At 30.1% G+C, this 19,898-nt stretch overlaps 1 protein-coding gene across 2 annotated transcripts; it reads right to left on the bottom strand.

The window, feature by feature from the left end:
• Window positions 1–13,901: 13,901 nt before the first annotated feature.
• LOC107849643 (uncharacterized protein At5g39865) lies at window positions 13,902–15,805 on the bottom strand. 2 transcript variants are annotated; one of them, XM_016694198.2, is made up of 2 exons: window positions 15,450–15,805; window positions 13,902–15,334 (listed from the first exon to the last, which is right to left on the bottom strand). In XM_016694198.2, exon 2 carries the CDS (start codon window positions 15,285–15,287, stop codon window positions 14,118–14,120), a length of 1,170 nt encoding a protein of 389 aa, XP_016549684.1. In that variant the 5' UTR covers window positions 15,288–15,334; window positions 15,450–15,805; the 3' UTR covers window positions 13,902–14,117. The 2 variants fall into 2 exon arrangements, with proteins under 2 accessions (XP_016549684.1, XP_016549682.1); XM_016694196.2 differs by having other exon boundaries at window positions 15,455–15,804.
• Between the last annotated feature and the right edge of the window lie 4,093 nt (window positions 15,806–19,898).

Genomic DNA, 19,898 nt, shown 5'->3' with positions numbered 1-19,898 from the left:
TGATATTTGATTTACTCTCGAAATTATATCAGTATCGTTTAAATTGAAATAGTTAAAAATGTTATAAATTACAATAATTAAAAACTTAAATTACTTTAAAAGTCTAAATTCACCATCAATACCATAAAAGTTTAAATAAGAAGAGTATTATAAATTGTAATAGCAAACAATTTAAAATAGTAAATTACAACAGCGAAAAAGTATTATAGATTATAATATTTAGCGATGTCATATTAATTAGGATAAAGGGATATTACTTGAAAATTACATTGAAAATCGTATAAATTTAAATTACAACAATTAAAAACTTAAATTATTTCGAAAGTCGAAATTCACTATTAATGCCATGAAAGTTTAAACAAGAATAGTATTGTAAATTGCAATAGCAAATAGCTTAAAATAGCAAATTACAATGTCGAAAAAGTAGTATAGATTACAATAGTTATCGATGTCTTATGAAATAGGATAAAGGGATATTACTTGAAAATTATGTTGAAAGTCGTATAAATCATAATATAATTAACAATTTAAAATATCTAAAACTATATATAACAAATTTAATTGACTTTCACAAATATTAATCAGTGTCATATAAATTTAAATAAAAAATAACGTATAATATCTTAAAAGTAGCGCATTGGGCCCGTGCTGACACAGGCTCCAATATACATGCAGTGATGAAGTTACTCTCTTACTTTTACTTGTCATGATTCGTTTTATAAGAATTAATTTAATTAGTTTTCAAAACTAAATTGACTAAATATTTTAAATTTGAATGTTTGAAAGTCTATACGAAAAATATATTAGGTTGCACTCTATTGAATATCAGTAATTTAATATGACGAAAAGTGACGTATTAAAATGTTGATCGAAAATTATAAAGTTTGACTATTAAAAAATAAAATGCAACAAATATACATCTCTTTTGATGAAATGGTATGATTTTTTAAATTAACTGACAGAGAAGGTTGACGAGGTTATTTCCAACTTTTGTGGTCAAGATCTACTTGGTGGAAATGAAAAGCTTATTAGCATCAATCATGAAGTGAGTTAGTTTTTATTTTTAATTAGAATATTCAAATTTTTGTTTATAAAAAGGCATTGTCAAATAATAAACAAGACTTGAAATGCTCTATGGATGCATAAAAAAACAGTCATGACTCATGAAATATCATAGAAGTGCAAATCATTATTGAGAAAAGTCATAAAATACCCCTAAACTTGTCCGCTCAACTCACTTTAACATTTAAATTTAACTTTCATTTATTTATCCCCTTAATAACTTTAAAGTGAATTAAATTCACCCCTAAAGCTGACGTAGTAAAAAAAACGAATGATTTTTTTTTAAAGGCCCACTTTATTATTATTATTATTATTATTATTATTATTATTATTATTATTATTATTATTATATAATAAAAAAAAAATCAAGAACTCACTTCATCTTCTTCTTTTCCCCCCCCCCCCAATTCCCATCACCCCCAACCCACCATCATCATCAATTATCTTACATCTTTTCTTCAACCTTCAAAGTTTTCCTTCAATATATATTTCAAAAAAACTCTACCAACAAACGCAAAATTGAAAACAAAGCAAAATTTTAATAAGGTTAAACAATTTTCATCTAATTCTTGCAAAAAAAATTATTTTAGTTTATCTTTTTTTTTTTCAATTTGGATAATAATAAATTGAATTTGTAAATATTTTGAAGTGAAGGTTGAAATAATGTGGAAAAACTTTAAATTGATGTGTTCATGGTTGTTCTCTAATGGTATTAATGGAGAAAATGAAAAAAATTGGAGGGAGAGACATTGCAGGGGTGGAAATTGGAATAGGAGAAAGACAGGAGCGGGGGGGAGGGCTAGAAGAGCTTTGGGGGAGGGGGGATGTGATTTGAAGAAGGAGGGGATGGGGTGGGGTAGGGTGAGGGTGGAGAAGAAAGAATTTTTTTTTATTTTGTGTGTGTGTGTATGTATATATATATATATATATATATATATATATATTATTTTTCTTTTAAAAAAATATATATACTTTATATATATAAAAATAGTAAATATATATATATATATTTTTTTAAATATATAAAAATAATATGTATGTGAGATTTTTTTTTTAAATTCTATTTTCTTACGTGGTAATGACTTGACACTGATGTGACACTGATTTGGCACTAACATGGCGCGTGTGTAGTGCACTCTCCGTAGTGAGAGTGGGATTGTGATTGTGAGGGTGAATTTAATTCATTTTAAAGTTATTAAGAGGGATAAATAAACGGAAGTTAAGTTTAAGTGCTAAAGTGAGTTAAGTGGACAAGTTCGGGGGGAATTTTATGACTTTTCTCAACATTATTAAGTAAAGTAGTAAACAGAAAATACATCATTTCACCTCTAAACTTGTCCACATAATTTACTTTAGCACTTTAACTTTACGGGTAATTATTTACTCTCTAAATAACTTTCAAATGAATTATATTACTCCCTTAATAACTGATGTGGTAAAAAAAAAAAATAAAGCATGTTTTTTATATAAAAAAGTTAAATAAATAAATAAATAAATAGGCCCACTTTAAATTTTCAACCAATATCTTTCTTCTTCTTGATACCCCCACTACCCTTCTCTTTTTTTTCTCCATTTTTTACAACTATTTTTAACAGTATTTGAAATTTTAAAAATTAAACACTGACCTTTGATGAATACTTATTGAAAATACTTATAAATTCTATGACATTTTCAAGTCCCTAATATTTTAAAAGTAATATGAAAAATTACTTTGTAATGCCAAAAAATTGAACACTGACTTTTGATGAATAAATTCTTTGATATTACAATTATAATTTTTCATAAATCAAATTTTAAAAATTTAAGTCTAGAATAAAAAAATAGAGTTGAACAAGAAAGGATGAGAAAGGGGGAGGGACCTGGTGAAGCTGAATTTGGGGTGGGGTGGAAGGAGTTGTAGATTTTCAAGAAAATGAGGGGGGAGGGTTGGGGGGGGGGGGGGTGGTTTAGGTGGAAGAAGGAGGGGGGGGATGGGGGGGGGGGGGGGGTGGTGATTTCTAGTTTTATATATATATATATATATATATATATATATATATATATTGGTTTGGAGATTATTACAAAAATTATTTACGTGACGCTGACCCGGCTCAAATATGGTGTAGTGAGAGTGGTACAATACTTTGGGGATGGTATAAAATTCACTTGAAAGTTATTAAGGGGGTATATGATTATTCGTATAGTTTAAGGTTTAAAGTAAATTATGCGGACAAGTTCAGGGGTGAAATGATATATTTTCTCTTAAGTAAAATATGTGGTCCTAATTCTTTTGCACCAAAGAAATGGTAAAGGGACAAATATATTTTAGGCAAAATATATAGACAAACTCCTGAATTTTTTAATTTTTTTCGTATTGGCACCTTAATTAGGCCATATTCCTATTGAACCCTTTTATCATTCACAAAACGTATCAATTAAGCACAACTACTGACATGTCATGACATGTGTAGTACACTCTCCAGAAGAGTGAGAAGCTGTAATTTACTATAATTTTTTTTTAATTTTCTTTCCTCATCAGTTAAGGGTAAATTCCCAGCATTAAAATTGAATTTTGTAAAAATATTCAACATAAAAAATTAATGTTAGTCTATGAAAATTGATGAAGGAGGTGTGTAAAAATAGAGAAAAATAATTATTTTACGGTAAAGTGGATGGTGGTTTGAAGTTGATCCCGCCGGCAGCTCGCCGAAAAATGAGGTAGAGGTCATTGCGGGTGTTTTGGTGGTGATTTATTGGTGTTTGAGGGTGGCTGACTATGTTGGAATGTTTTTTGGGCAAAATTTTCGTCGAAAAAATTAGATATCAACGCTACAATTTGGACATCAATACTACAATTCTTGATGTCGTGATGGAGGTTAATTCCTCAAAAGCAAGGGATCTTTTTCTTTCTCTGATGGTTGTTGGGTGTTGTTTTTGTGAAAAATGAAGGAGTGAAGGTGAATTTTAATGGAAGAAGACAAAAAAATAATTCTTTTTTTTAATTAGTATTGTTGCGTGTTGTATATGAGTGTGTGTTGTATTGTTACTCTTTTTCTTCCTTTAATGGTTATTGGGTGTTATTTTGATGGAAAAACAACGGATTGAAAGTGATGCTTAATGGTGGAAGAGTAGAAGAATATCTCTATTAATTTGTTATTTTGTGGTAGTTTACAGTTCGTACATGAATGCCGATCGATTTTTAAAAATATTTTTGATAAAGATTATGTTTAATAAATAAATTCTCCATCTTTACATACTCAAAAGATATTAAATTTAATTATTATATTCATTTTTATTATTTAAACAAATATTCTTTTTAATGTAATGTTTGAACTCATTAAAGTGAGGTATACGCGTAAGGCGCGTACACCTAAACTAGTCTTTTATAATATTATGAGTCTACATATATTCCTATTATTAATAAAATGATATGTGTATGCCCTTTACACTAACGGTAGGGGCATATGTGTACACAAAATATGAAAGAAGGTATATACGTATCATTTATCATAGTTCGAAGGTATATTTATCTTTTTTCGTTTTAATTTTTTTATCCCAAATAATTAATCAAAATTTACTATTCGACCCAGTAAATCTATTGAATTCGATTTTAAATCAACTTGATTCGACCTCTATTTTTTGTTCCAAATCCAATACTCTCTCTGTTTTTCTCTAAAACGTAAACCCCAATCAAATTGCAGTGATTGAACACTGCTACTAGTTGGTGTTTACAAGCTAGAGGAAGTGCAGATTAGGCCTGAGGTGGCCAAAGCTAGGGTGTAACGATGATTCGCAGTGGGGTATTTTCAATTTGACAGGTGGCTATGTGGTATTGACATGTGGTGAGTAGTGTTTTTCCAATAGAATTTTACAAAAAAAATAAAATGTGGAGGATTTAATTTATTTGATGTTGTTTTTAGTGTTATGGGTAATATTTTATTTTATTTTTAAATGCTAGTTGTGAGTGTTGTTGTGATGTATATCATTATAGGGGTGGAAAAATATATCTGTTAGATAAGCGTCTCTTGAATTTTAATTGGGACCGAATCGGGTAATGAATTTATCGGGCCAGATAGTGGGTTTGAGTTAATTATTTGAGATTAAAAAATTCAGAATGAAAAGAGATAAATATACTCTTACACTACCATTATGGACATATGTGTATCCAAAACGCTGTACAACATACGTCTATCTAACAGATGCGTTTTTCCCACCCCTATAACGATATACAATATAGTAACACTCACTACTATTAATTTAGCAAAAAAAAAAAACATTAACCCTTAACACCCAAAAACAAATCAAATAAATTAAATCCCCCACGTTTTAACCTTTCATGAAATTCCATTGGAAAAACACTACCCACCACAGTTTAATACCACATAGCCACTATCTCCATCGAATCGAAAATATCCCACCGACGAACCATCGCCGCACACCTAGCTTCGTCCATCTCCGGCCTAATCTCCACTCCCTCTAATTCGTAAACACCAATTAGTAGTAGCGACCAATCACTGCAATTTGATTGGGATTCACGTATAAGAGAAAAACAGATAAAGTATCGAGTTTAGAATAAAAAATAGAGGTCAGGTCGAGTTGGTTTGAAATCAGATTTGATGGGTTTATTGTGGATAGTGGGTTTGGGTTAATTATTTGGGATAAAAAAATTCAAATGAAAAAAGAACAAATATATCTCTGAACTATGATAAATGATACGTATATACCCTCCGTCATATTTTGGGTACACATATGCCCCACCGTTAGTGTGAAAGGCATATACATATCATTTTATTAACGGTAAAAATATATTTGTACCTAAAATATGACGAAACAAATATATTTCTAAACTATGATAAATGATATGTATATATCCTCTGTCATATTTTGGGTACACATATGCCCCTACCGTTAGTGTGAGGAGCATATACATATTATTTTATTAACAATAGGAATATATGTGTACCTAAAATATGACGAAGAGTATATACATATCATTATCATAGTTCGAGTGTATTCATCCCTTGAAAAAAACAAGCAAGCAAAGATAAATTATCTTTTTCCGGCACTCAAGCTTCAAAAAACAAACAAGCACAGAAAATGTTCTCATCACTCGACCTTCCCAATTAGGGGTCGTTTGGTAGAGTGTATTGAAAAATATAATACATGCATTAGTTAATGTATACTACTAGTACCTTGTTTGGTACGTCTTTTTATCTATGTATAACTAATGTAAGCATTAGTTATACACTTTAGGGGTCGTTTGGTAGAGTGTATAAGATCAATGCAAAATATAGTGTATTAGTAATGCTTGTATTACTTATGCATGTATTATTTATGCATGTATTATTTCTTATACATTGTTTGGTTTGATGTATAAGAAATAATACATCTCACATAATTTCTATAAAAGAAATGTTTGTTTACAAAAATACCATTCTTTGATTTTGTACACGTTTTTGCAACAAAATTTTTTTGCCATCTCAAATATAATTAGTATTGTTGAACTAGTATATAGAGGTTTCGAATTAATTGCAAGACCTTCATCTTTGTGCATGAAATATTATGCCAACGGATTAACATAGTCGAAACAAAAATAAAATATAGGACGTAAAATTAAGAAATAGTCTCAATTTTTTTTAATCCTTTTAAAGACCCTTAAAGCAAAAATATGTTACAATTATTTAAATCAATTATTCATTATTGTAGATTAAAATGGTGGGAAAAAAATTGTGAAATATTTTGAAAAGATTCACTATTGCAAATTAAAATTGCGGGAAAATGAATGATGAAATATTTTAAGAGGGAAATTAAGGGATATTAAGGTCATTTAATAAGTTAATGCATGTATTAAAGACTTTACATTACTAATACATAGAAAATGGGTGGTATTAGTAATACACACCTTAATACACAATAGAGTGTATAATTAATGTTCGCATTAGTTATACATTGACTATAATTGTACCAAATAAGGTATTCATAATACACATTAATTAATACATGCATTATTTTTGTCAATACACTCTACCAAACGACTGTGTATTGAAGTGTGTATTAGCAATACACTCCATTTCCTATGTATTAGTAATACAAAGACTTTTAACACATGCATTAACTTATTAAATGACCTTAATACCCCTTAATTTTCCTCTCAAAATATTTCACAATTTCTTTTTCCGCCATTTTAATTTTCAACAGTGAATTTTCTCAAAACATTTCACAATTTCTTTTCCCTCCATTTTAATTTACAACAATGAATAGTTGATTTAAATAACGGCAACATATTTTTTCTTTGCTTCGAGGGTCTTTAAAAAGATTAAAAAAAATTCTTGAGACTATTCGTTAATTTTACATTTTGTATTTTATTTTTGTTTCGACTATGTTAATCCATCGGCGTAACATTTCATGCGCAAAGACGAAGGTCTTGCAATTAATCCTAAATCTATATATACTAGTTCAACACTACTAATTATGTTTGAAATGGCAAAAGAACTTTGTCATGCGCAAAGACGAAAGTCTTGTAATTAATCCTAAATCTATATATACTAGTTCAACACTACTAATTATGTTTGAGATGCCAAAAGAACTTTGTTGCAAAAAAAAGTGTATAACATCAAATAAGGGTATTTTGTAAACAAACACTTCTTTTATACAAATTATGTAACATATATTATTTCTTATACATCAAACCAAACAATGTATAAGAAATAATACATGCATAACTAATACAAGCAAAACTAATATAAACATTACTAATGCAAGTATTACTAATACACTACATTTTACATTTTCTTATACACTCTAACAAACGACTCCTAATGGTTGGTAAATTTCACAAGTTTGTCCACAGACCACAAATATAGAAACATCTATAGCTCCTTTCATGTAGTACTGGGTAAAGAGCAAGTTTTGCTTGGGATGTCATTTCAAAAATATTCAAGACGTGTTTTCACAAACTATTATTATTCTCTCCATTTAATAATACTTCTTCATTATTAATTTGACACACGAGTTAAAAAATAATAAATTTAATATCTTGTAAGACGCATTGAATGATTAATAATAGTATATAATAGCAAAGATAAAATGAATTTAAAAAAAAATAAATTATCCATTGATTTTTCAAACAGAACAAATATTATTAAAAAATTATTTTTAATATAGTAAACAAATATTAATGGATGTAGATATAACCATGTTTATAAAAAGGGGCATTGCCCTAAGTTGTGGTAATGAAGTAGTAATATATTTTGCCACCTCACTTTTGTAACTAATCATAGTAAACTAATGTTATTTGTAACATCTGATGCTGATACCCTAATAGTTTTTTGGTTAAATGATCTCGTGTATTCTTGTACTTATTTTTGTTTATAAAGTGTATATTTTTACTTAATTCTTTGTCATCTGAATTTTTTAACACATCAAAATTCAACATTTTGAACCCACTATGTGTGTGACTCACTCTCTTTAAAAAAATATCATGTCATATTTATATCATATCCACGTCACCTATATGTCATAATATCTTCATTAATTAATTTGTTAGATTATTAATCAATAATATTAAATAAAAATAAAATAAAAAATTTATTTTTTAAAATAAAATTCATCTTCATCATTATTTAAAAATTTTAAATAACAATTTATATCATATTGATATAACTTAATCAATTTATAATATAAATCAGAATTTATGTATCATAGAATTACGATTTGAAATTATAAAATCTCATAATTTATATTATAAAATCAAAAGTTTCAACAATGATGATGTGATTTTGACTTGAGATTTCTCCTATATATCATATAATAAAAAACTTCAACAACAAAAAAAATTCATTTCTATCATTAATTAAGAAAATTAATCTTTACCATCAAATAAAAAATAAAATAATAAAATAAAAAATTATTTTTAAAATAAATTTCACTTGCATTAATATTTAAAAATTTAAAATAACAATTTATATTATATTAATATAACTTAATCAATTTATAATATAAATTAAAATTTATAAATTATAAAATCTGTGGGGGAGAGAGAGAGAGGAGAGTTGGCTGATGTGGCTGATGTGGTGTGTGGGGAGGGGGGACAGGGATGGTTAGGGGGGGGGGAGGTTGACTGATGTTGTTGCGTGGGGTTGGTGGTGGTGTTGAGTGAGGGTTTGGGACGGGGAGAGTGCTTGATCGGGTGGGGGAGATGGAGGAGGGTGTTGGATGGGATGAGGGGACGAGTGGTGGGTGCTAGATGGGGTGGGGGGGACAGGGGAGAGTGATGGACGGGGGCTGGATTAAATACTTCAAAAAAAAATAATTATTTTTTAATTTTTAAAAATATTATATGGAACGGAGTGTTGGTCAGTTAAGAACTTCCATATCCAAAAGTTGAAGGTGGCGGATACGAGAATGTTGCGATGGATGTGCGGACATACTAGGAAAAATGAGATTATTCGGGAGAAGGTGAGAGTTGCTTCGGTGGAGAACAAGATGTGAAAAGTGAGGTTACGTTGGTTCGGTCACGTGATGAGAAAGGGCTCGGATGCTCCAGTGCGGAGGTGTGAGACACTGCCTATGAATGATTTTAGGCGAGGTAGAGGTAGACCGAAGAAATATTGGAGGGAGGTGATTAGACATGATACAGAGCAGTTACAGCAGAGAAGTGAGGTGATTAGGATATGACTCTTGATAGGAAGGTATGGAGAACGCAGATTAAGGTAGAGAGTTAGGGGGTAAGAGTATGTCGGTAATAATAAGGGAGCGTTCTTTTGTGTCTGTATTTTTTGTTCATGGAGTTGTATGATGTTTATGATTTCAGTAAGACAGTTTGTATTATCTTATGGCTGTAGTATTATCTTGCAGCTAGCGGTGTTAGTTTATTTTGCATACCTTAGCATACCTTACAACTTTATATGCACTTATCTTTTGTGTTTGTTATACTGTTATCGGTTCTAAGCCGGAGGTTTATCAGAAACAGCCTCTCAAGTTCACCTAAGGTAGTGGTATGGTCTGCGTACACTCTATCCTTCCTAGACCCCACTATTTGGGAATGCAATGGGTATGTTGTTATATTAAATCACATGCTTAAAAAACACGTGTAAACACACGTTTTGCCAACTCAGTAATTTAGTGCCACATATGAATAAGAAGGATTCAAAATGTTGAATTTTGATGGCTTGAGGGGTTTAGATGACAAATGACAGTAGGAGTGTCCACTTTACGAAGGGAAACAAGTACAGGGATCCACGAGATCATTTTGACTAGTTTCTTCTAGTGGCCAATTTCATTGCCCTTTTAATGGTGTCTGTTGGGCAAGATACCAGTTTTCACAAATAAAATTGTCATATACTCTCTTCGTCCCAAATTATTCGTTTCAAATTTCCTAATTTGATTTTTCATTTTACTTGTCTTTTTTTATTAATCAAGAAGAGACAAAATTTTTTTTCCATGTTTTCCCCTTTGCATTAATTACCTTTTCTTCAAATTGGGGTATTATGGTAAACTAACTATGTTATTAATTATTTTTCTTAATTAATATGTTATCTCAATTTGGGACAGATAATTTAGGACGGAGGGAGTATTTAGTTTCCACAGCATACACATCCAGAAAATTGTTGCACAATTTAAATTACGCAAGTAATGAATAGGGTCTCTTTCATTTCAAATACCAAACATGCCCAAAATCTCAAAAAGAGAAGATAGGCAAAACAAACCAATTATTTTCTTTCCCACTTGCAGATGTAATTGGGAATTGAATTTCAATTCAACACAGACAAAAGAATATTATACCTTCAAAACAATCAATTGGATTTGAAAATTTCAACAGCAATAAGGACATATGATTAATCCATTTTCATTACATTCAGGGCTTTTCATTGACTTCCCCTCATCATATTCAAGAACAATTTTTTTGCTGCCATTGCACTTGAAACACATAATAAACAGTGTTGGTGGCACCACTTTACCATCCAAAATTCTCCATAGAATGTTCTCCTCTTGAAGAACATAAAGCGAAAATTCTCTAACAGAAATCGAGCTATTATACTAGTACTACCAAGGGTTGTGATCAGTGGCGGAATCAGAATATTCACTAAGTGGTTTATAACTGAAAATACGAACTAATCAAAGGGGATTCAACATCTAATATATATATATATAAAAGATAATTTTAACCATACATATATAACATAATTTTCGCCGAAGGGGGTTCGGATGAACCCCTCGACAAGAGTAGCTCCTAGAGGCGGATCCAGGATCTGGACTCTGTGGGTGCCAAGTTAACTTATCGACATGTAAACGAAATTTTTTAAGAGTTTTATTCCAACCCCTAAAACCCTTTGATGCATAAAAATCACCTGTAGTTTCATGAACAAATTTATTTTTGAACAAATAACAACAAAGACAATATGCGGCATCTTTCTCCACACTATATTCCAACCAAATCGAATGTGAACCTTTAAACCAACTTGAAGCAAATTGACACATTCTACCTCCTATTTCACTTGAAAGATATGGTTCCAAGATAGGTTGACAAGGTTCTTTTTCAATATAATATTTTCTCACTTCATCTCGTATTTGAGGATCATAATCAGAAATAGGTCTTCTTTCTCCCGGATCGGCTTTAAGTGAACCCAAATCGAGATCAGTTATAAGATAAAGAACGATTGACATTGACATTACTAGAACTTAATTGAGAATAATTAACCTTTTTGGAAAAATTCTCCATCTCAATTCACAAAATTAGAATACTTTCTCCTAAATCAAGATAATTTCAAATTTGAATTTCTAGGATCAAGAAAGAGAAACAAAATAATTAAAAAAAAAAACTTACAAAGAGAGCAAGAAGTAACCAGAGAGAGAGCAAGCAGAGCAGCAGCAGGCCAGCATCAAACCTCAAAAACGAGTGTTTTGATTTGGAAATAGCCAAATAGGTTTTTTATTTTATTTTAATGAGAGATATTTTACTAAACCTTTTTAAATAATTAAAAAAAAAAGGCTAAAGGCATCGATAGGAACTCAAACTTGTTGCGAAAATTCACTTAGACCGGCATGTTCCTATCAGACACCTAAACCCCCAGAATTTTGTTCCAATTTGACATTTTTTGCCTATGAGGTACTGCGCGTGCAGTGTCATCGTGGGAGGCGCATGAGGAACATTTTTTTTTACTAATTTACGAATAAAAAGAAGTCAAGTGCATTGAGGGCTCCAAAATTTTTTTTAATAACAATTTTTTTTTTAAACACTAAAGGCCCCAAAAAGCATTAGAGGGCCCCAATATATTTTTTTCTAATAAAACTAAATTTAAAATAAATTCTGTTTTTTATTTTCATCTTTTAAAAAATTTTATAATTTCTTTTTAATGATTAGTTTTTTATTTTTATTTTTTAAATAATTTATAATAATTTTTTCATAATTTGGATCCTCAATGCCATTTTTTATTTTCATTTTAAAAAGTCTTATAATTTTTTTTAATAATTAATTTTTTATTTTTAAAATAATTTTTTAATAATTTATTTCATTTTTTAAAAAAATTTATAATTTTTTTAAATAATCAGTTTTTTATTTTTATTTTTAAAATAATTTTATAAATAGTTTTTCATAATTTATATCCTCAATGCCATTTTTTATTTTCATTTTTTTAAAAAATTATTATTATTTTAATATTTTTTAAAAATTAATTTTTTAATAATTAATTTCATTTTAAGAAAATAGAATTTTTTAAAATAATAAGCTTTTTATTTTTATTTTTCAAATAACTTTATAATTATTTTTTCATAATTTGGATCCTCAATGCCATTTTTTATTTTCATTTTAAAAAGTTTTATAATTTTTTTAATAATTAATTTTTTAATAATTTATTTCATTTTTTTAAATAATTACTTTTTTATTTTTATTTTTAAAATAATTTTGTAATTATTTTTTCATAATTTATATCCTCAATGCCATTTTTTATTATCATTTTAAAAATAAATTTATATTTTTTTAATAATTATTTTTTTAAAAAAATAATTTTTTAATAATTTATTTCATTTTTATTTTTTTTAAAAAAATAATCAGTTTTTATTTTTATATTTTAAATAATTTTAAAATTATTTTTACTAATTTCCTCAATGCCATTTTTATATACTTTTTTTTTTAAAATTATAATTAATTTTTAATAATTATTGGACCCATAATGCCACATGTCAGCCTCCAATTAGCTTGTTTTGCCACGTCATCATGTGTGTGCAACACACACTTTGAGCTTTTTGCTGAAACAAAATTCGGGAGGTTTAGAGGTCTGATCGGAATATGCCTTAATTGAGGTATCTAAGTGAATTTTCATAAAAGTTTGAGTGTACTTTAGCCTAAAAAAAAGGTCAAAAAATAACATTACTTTTATAAAAAAGTCAACAGGTAATACGCCTTTATTAAGTAAAGTACGCCTATGGGCGGTTGCCTTGTTTTAATGAAAAAATTGTTAACAATTTTTTTTTAAAAAAACAAATGCTACTAGCCAAGTTTGAACACAAGACCTTGGGGGATACAAAAGTAGCACTCTGCCATCTACATTAGATAGTTATTTTGGATGACAGACTTAATTTTTAACTATATTCGTATATAATACAACTATGATTTTCCGTCGAAATTTGCGGGTGGCGTGCCATCCCCATGAGCCTTAATAGATCCGCCTTTGATAGCTCAGCCCCTGGTTGTGATGGAGTGAGTGTAGTAAGTACTCTACCATTTCTAACTAGAGGTCTCAGGTTTGAGCCTTGGATTTAGACTCGCATTTAGAAGGGAACTCTTTGCCTTCCCAATGTAAATCTGAATTTAGTCGGGCGGATATCAGATACCACGTGGAAAACCAAAAGAAAAAGAATTATACAAGTAATGAATAGACTCCCTCATCTTTCATTCCAAACAACCAAAACATTCAAGAAAACTTGACAGTATATTCCCTTTTGCAGATGGCAGTAATCTTTACTACCACAACATATAAAATGAAGCAGGATTTGTACTCAAACACAAAGGCTAAAGAATATTGTACCGTCAAATGTGAGGGATATAAGAAGTAAGAAAACAAATCAATTGAATCATTTCAACAGCAATAAGGACACACAATCAATCCATTTTCATTACATTCAGGACATCTCATTGAATCACCTTCATCATCTTCAAGCACGATTTTCTGGCTTCCATTGCACTTGAAACACATAATAAACCTCATTCCAGCACACCCTTCACATGGACATTGAAAATTATCAATTTGAATTCCTTCAAGAAGTGGCCTAAACTTCCCTTGTTCATGCAATGTCAACACTTCCTCAGCTCCACCAATGTACCTTCCTTTGATAAACAACCTTGGTGGCACAACTTTCTCTTCCAAAACCCTCCATAACTCCTCCTTAAACTCAGAATGCATCGAAATATCCCTCTCGAAGAACATAACCCGAAAATTCTCTAACAGGAATCGAATACTATGACAGTCTTCAAACGTCTTTCGTATGCCTCTAAGACCTGTTGTGTAAAGAATCACTGAATCACACCCTCCTGGTGGACATTTCTCTTCAAATTCCAACAAGGGGTCTATAGTTTCTTCAATTTTTCGAGCTTTTAAAGGTGGTTCCTTTTCATCATCATCATCTTTTTTTCTTTCTTCCAGTGGTTTGAATGTCTTTTCTTTGATCTTCGCCTTTCTCTCTGCTTCATGAGCTTTAACAACCATGACTACTTCCTCAAATGCAGCAAGAAGATTTGGATCAAAAAGGGTACCCGAATCCAAATCCGGTCGCCTAAAGTTCAACACATCAAAGTCTAACAAAGGGGTGATAAAATTCTCATTCTTCGGCTTCAATGTGCTAAAATTCTCCACATTTTCATCAAAAGTCACAATCTTTGGCTTCAATGGACTTAAATTCTCAACATTTTCCCTCAAAATTTCAAGCTTTTTCACCTTTACAAAAGGCCTTACGTTCTCTTTATCGTCGAGCTCATCTTCCATTTCCATTTCTTGATCTTCAAGATCCTTCATTAGCTCAGAAACATCGATAATCTCAGCTTCTTGATCTTCTACGCTGCTCGGAACATTCTTTTTCGGATAGTCTTCATGAACTTGAATAGGAGTTAATGGAGAAGAGCTTAATTTTCGTGGCGAAGTATGAATATATCCCTCTGATGCATTCGAATGGAGCACTCTTTCCGGCTTCAAATACCCGATTGTTTTGATCGTCTTTAATTTCTTGAGAAGCTTTCCTTTCATAGCCTTCATTTTTCTTGAAAATAATCTCAACAGTAAGTACTCAAAATCTGCAATTTCTGCAAAATAAAAAAAAAAGTTGAAAAATAATTCAAGATTTGCAGAAGAAATACAACAACACACCCAGTGACGTCCCACAAACTGAGGTCTGGGAAGGATAGAGTGTATGCAGACCTTACCTTTATACCAAATTAAGGTAGATAGGGTGTTTCCGAAGACTCCTTGCTCAAGATAAGTTCAAGATTTGCAACAATAACAACAACAACAACAACGTACTCAGTGTACACAGACCAGCGAGGTTGTTTCCGAAAGACCCTTGGCTCGCCAAAACAAATTCAAGATTCGCAAATTTTATAAATGGGGTTTTGAAAAAAGATTCAAGATTTGGGATTTATGAAGGAAATTGGGAGGAAAAAATTGTTGGATTTTGGTAAGTGAAAAGTTTGGTGAGAGAGGGAGAGGAGAAAGATGATGTTGTGATGTTTAACGGCTAGAAACTGCTGAGTGGTACTTCTTAAATTTTGAAAATTAGTATTTGTTGGGGGGAGGAATTATTATCATGATTTAGGGTACACCGTAGGAAATTATACACCCTAAATTAGCACCCAGTACCCTATGTTGACAAATGTTACACTGACATGTGCTTTAAGGGGGGTTGTTTGGTACAGTGTATAAGAAAAATGTAAAATATGGTGTATTGGTAATACTTGTATTAGTAATGCTTGCATTAGTTATGTTTGTATTTTTCTTATTCAGTGTTTGGTTCGATGTATTAAGAAAAATATGAATTACATAATTTAATTTTTTTTTTTACATAATACACTCAATATATATGTTGGAAAGGATGCAGAATTTTTTTTGACGGATAATATGGTCTTGAAGCATGTTAATGCATGCTTATTAGATCTATTGCATTACTAATGCCATGGATTTTGAGGTATTAGTAATACATACCTCAATACATAATAGAGTGTATAACTAATAGGGTAAAAAGGTATACCAAACAAGGTACTACTAATACACATTAAACTAATGCATGCATTAACATTTCAATACACTCTACCAAACGACCCCCAAGAGTTAAGATTGAGGGAATGATCTCTCATGTGTTAGGATGTGTCATGAATTTCTTACCTTACTAGAATTCCACATAATTGTGTTTTACAGGATTTCTTAGTAGAAAACGTTTCCCAGTAGAAAAAGATTTATTTCCTATTGGATTTCTATTAGAATAATAGTTTTGTAACTCTATAAATAGAACAATTCTCTTCTCATATCATAACACAATATCATCCAAAATGCAGTCATCAAAGAGTTTATCCCAATAAGTTTTATAGTTTTTAATGTTAGGTTTTATATGTAGGTCAATTGGCCAAATCATATAACAATTTTATACTTTTTAGTATTGTTTTTTCTATTATCTGATTTATCATCTCATAGTTTGCAACTAGTAGCTTCCGTACGACGCTCTCTCGATTTCGAACCCAACATCATGGTCACTTATGATTCTGAATCGAGGAAAATGACTTTAGCGAATTTTTAATGTGTTACTTTTAGATCTCTATGTGTAAGAGTGAGTTTTTCTTGTATAAAATGTAAATTTAAAACATATTTATAAGAAATTAGAAAATTAATTGAAGTTGTGTAAATTCGTATTAGCAATAGTGTCTGATGAAGATATTCAACATCGGTGATTGAATGAGATATCTGGACTCCTTATATTACTTGAGTACACTTGATCCCTTTGAACTAGTTTTTAGTGTTGAGTTAGGTTCAAAGTCTATGTAACATGATATAAAAGTGAGATCTCGTTGTGAAACCCAAATAGATTGTCCGCACTTACAAAAACTAGCTTTTAAAATTGAGTTGAACCAAAATTATAATAATATCTTTTCTTTTTATTATCATCGAGAGACATAGAGGTAGTTATGAAATTTGATAATTGATAAACTCTTGATATAAAGTGTTTTGCTCTTAAATAAACTTTACACAATGTTAATTTGGATTAGTAGGGTACTATGAATTTCGAATAAGGGGAAAAAGAATTGTGTCTTCCCTGCTAGCAAGTAGTGTACAGCATGACAAGATAATTTGACTTTGTTTGTACTTTGGAGGCTGTAGCAACGGTCATAAAACTACTTGAGAGACCTTTCATGCCTTTTAATATTAGCCTCTTTTATGAAATGTCCCAATCTTCCCATAGGAAAAAAAAACCATAAAACGTACCAAAAGTGAAATTTAACTACAAGTTTTTTTCAAAAAGAAAAGCTACCAACTTATTAATTTCTCCCCAATAAATGTGCACTCCTAAGGTGGACCGAGTTAGTTGAGCAAGTAATTTGATGCTTTCTTGATCAAACTCATTCTACGATGCTTGTCTAGTAGGCTTATCTCTCATCACATTGGAGCTAACTTTACGTTACGTACACCTGAAGAATCAACTGGAAATTTCATTCTTATTTAAAAAAATGAGCTATATATTCTAATTGAAAATAAATAGGATAATTCAACGGATAATAGAAGTTCAATGACTATTTCAAATTCACCATAAATGTTATCCCTATGCAGTACTATCAGTTGAATTACATATGATACTCCTTGCACTAATTTAAAATATTGTTTAAAATAATTAAAAGAGTCCAAATATACCTTTGAATAATCAAATAGATTCAAATATATCCTTAGGTGGCTTCTACCGTATCAAAAAAATTAGAAAAAATATCCATTGCAAAAAATCGTTATTGGGAAGAGCTTATTTGAGATAAAAGATGACGGTGGAGCTTCTTAAGAATTGAAAAATAAATAGAAAACGGCATTAGAGCTGCGGTCAATAACTTTAACTCAAATTCTGTATATGAGTTTAAAAATTCACTTAAATTATGCATATGTAATTATTTTTAACTCAATAAGCTATATCTTCTATAATTCAAAACTCATAAACTTAAAATCTAGCTTCGCCTCGGAGCATAGATAAAACAAATCACAAACTTAACGAAAACAAAAATGTCATTTATGAGATATTTTAACATCTTAATCCTTGTCACTAGAAAAGCAAAAGGAGGTGGTAATTGGTTCAATTGCCGAATTGCTTTAAGGTCACATTTGTCCAAGTCGTATTTTATGCATTACAAAGAGTTAAATTTTCAGTAACTTTGAAATGCTAGCTAAAACTTTGTACCTCGTACCCTTTACCCAACTAATTAATCAATACGATCGAAGTATATAATATTATATTACTTTACTTTACTCTATAATATCAAATATAAAGAATTATTTTGTAATTTAACTATAACTACAATAGGTATGAATTCTCTGATTGTGAATATGATTTGTTAAAGGGAAAACTGAATTATGCATAATTTGCCGAATTCTGAAAAGAAGTGGACTGATATTATCGAATATTAGTTCCTATAAAAAGATTATTTCTTTATACTGTTGATAGTTTCTTTGAATTAGGAATTGGTAGCTTCTTGAATCTTGCAAGTTGTATGCAAAAGGTCGGGAATTATATTTCTTGAAATTGAAGTTGAATTTGACCTTTGTTGTTTGATCTTACGATATTGAAGTTGTATGCAGCTGTAAAAAAACGCTTCTACTGCAGCGGCGCCTTGAAAAAAGAGAAACAACAACTAAGCGTGTTCTTGAAAATGCTGACACTTTCAATGCTACAGAATCAATATATGTTTGTGATATTGAATGTTCTTCTTTTTCTTCAAAAACAGGTTAGCACGTCACATTGACTATTTTTTGTAGTTTGTTAATCTGTATTATCTGCGCATTCATATGATCTACATATTATTGTATTGTAAAATTTAGGAATCACATGATGATTAGGATTACTATTTCTCGAGATTCCAATCAACATAAATAATAAAATCATTCAATCATTCTCGTTTATCCTCGATGTGATATCCTGAATATTAAAGTAAATTGCACCATTATACTTACAAATTTTTCTTTCCAACAAATTCATATATCTTTCAACTGTAACATATCGTCAAATTTATTCTGATATATGACTATTTCCACACCAGGAGGCACATGTAATCTATCAAAATCATCTTGCAGCAAATCAGGAGCTTCAAAACAACCTGCTCTTACCATACAAGAGCGAACTTGACTTTCTGAAACAGGTGATATTATATTTGTCTATCGGTTAATATGTGAAGTACATTACCTTTTTTTTATCTTAGACAAATATCTATTAATATTTCCCTTTACCATGTTTTATACCTATTAGCATTTGATTTACACATATGGGTGACACTATATCTTACTAATCTTCACAAAATTAAAATTTGTTAATATTATCTTGATTCGTCCGTGTTCCATTTTACACCTACTAAAATATCTCTGTGTTCTCTTTGTATCAGTTGTTCACTCTCAGTTATCTCTACGTACATCGCGTCATAATTCAGCAAAATAAAAAGATATATGCAGCCCCTTCGTGATTAACGAAACAGGTAACATTGCCTTTATATTATAGAGTGAAATGGATTACTGCAACATAGGTAATGTTTTTCCCTTTACAATATAATTTTTACACAAAAATAACTTGCTTCTTATGCACATTAGGCTCGACATCTGCTACAGCTGTGTTGGCATCCGAGAACCTTGTTATGA

This window comes from Capsicum annuum, chromosome 12 (assembly GCF_002878395.1).
Source record: "Capsicum annuum cultivar UCD-10X-F1 chromosome 12, UCD10Xv1.1, whole genome shotgun sequence".
Lineage (NCBI taxonomy): Eukaryota > Viridiplantae > Streptophyta > Magnoliopsida > Solanales > Solanaceae > Capsicum > Capsicum annuum.
The sequence above is the reverse complement of the archived record's forward strand: the minus strand, read 5'-3'. Positions and strand labels throughout refer to the sequence as shown.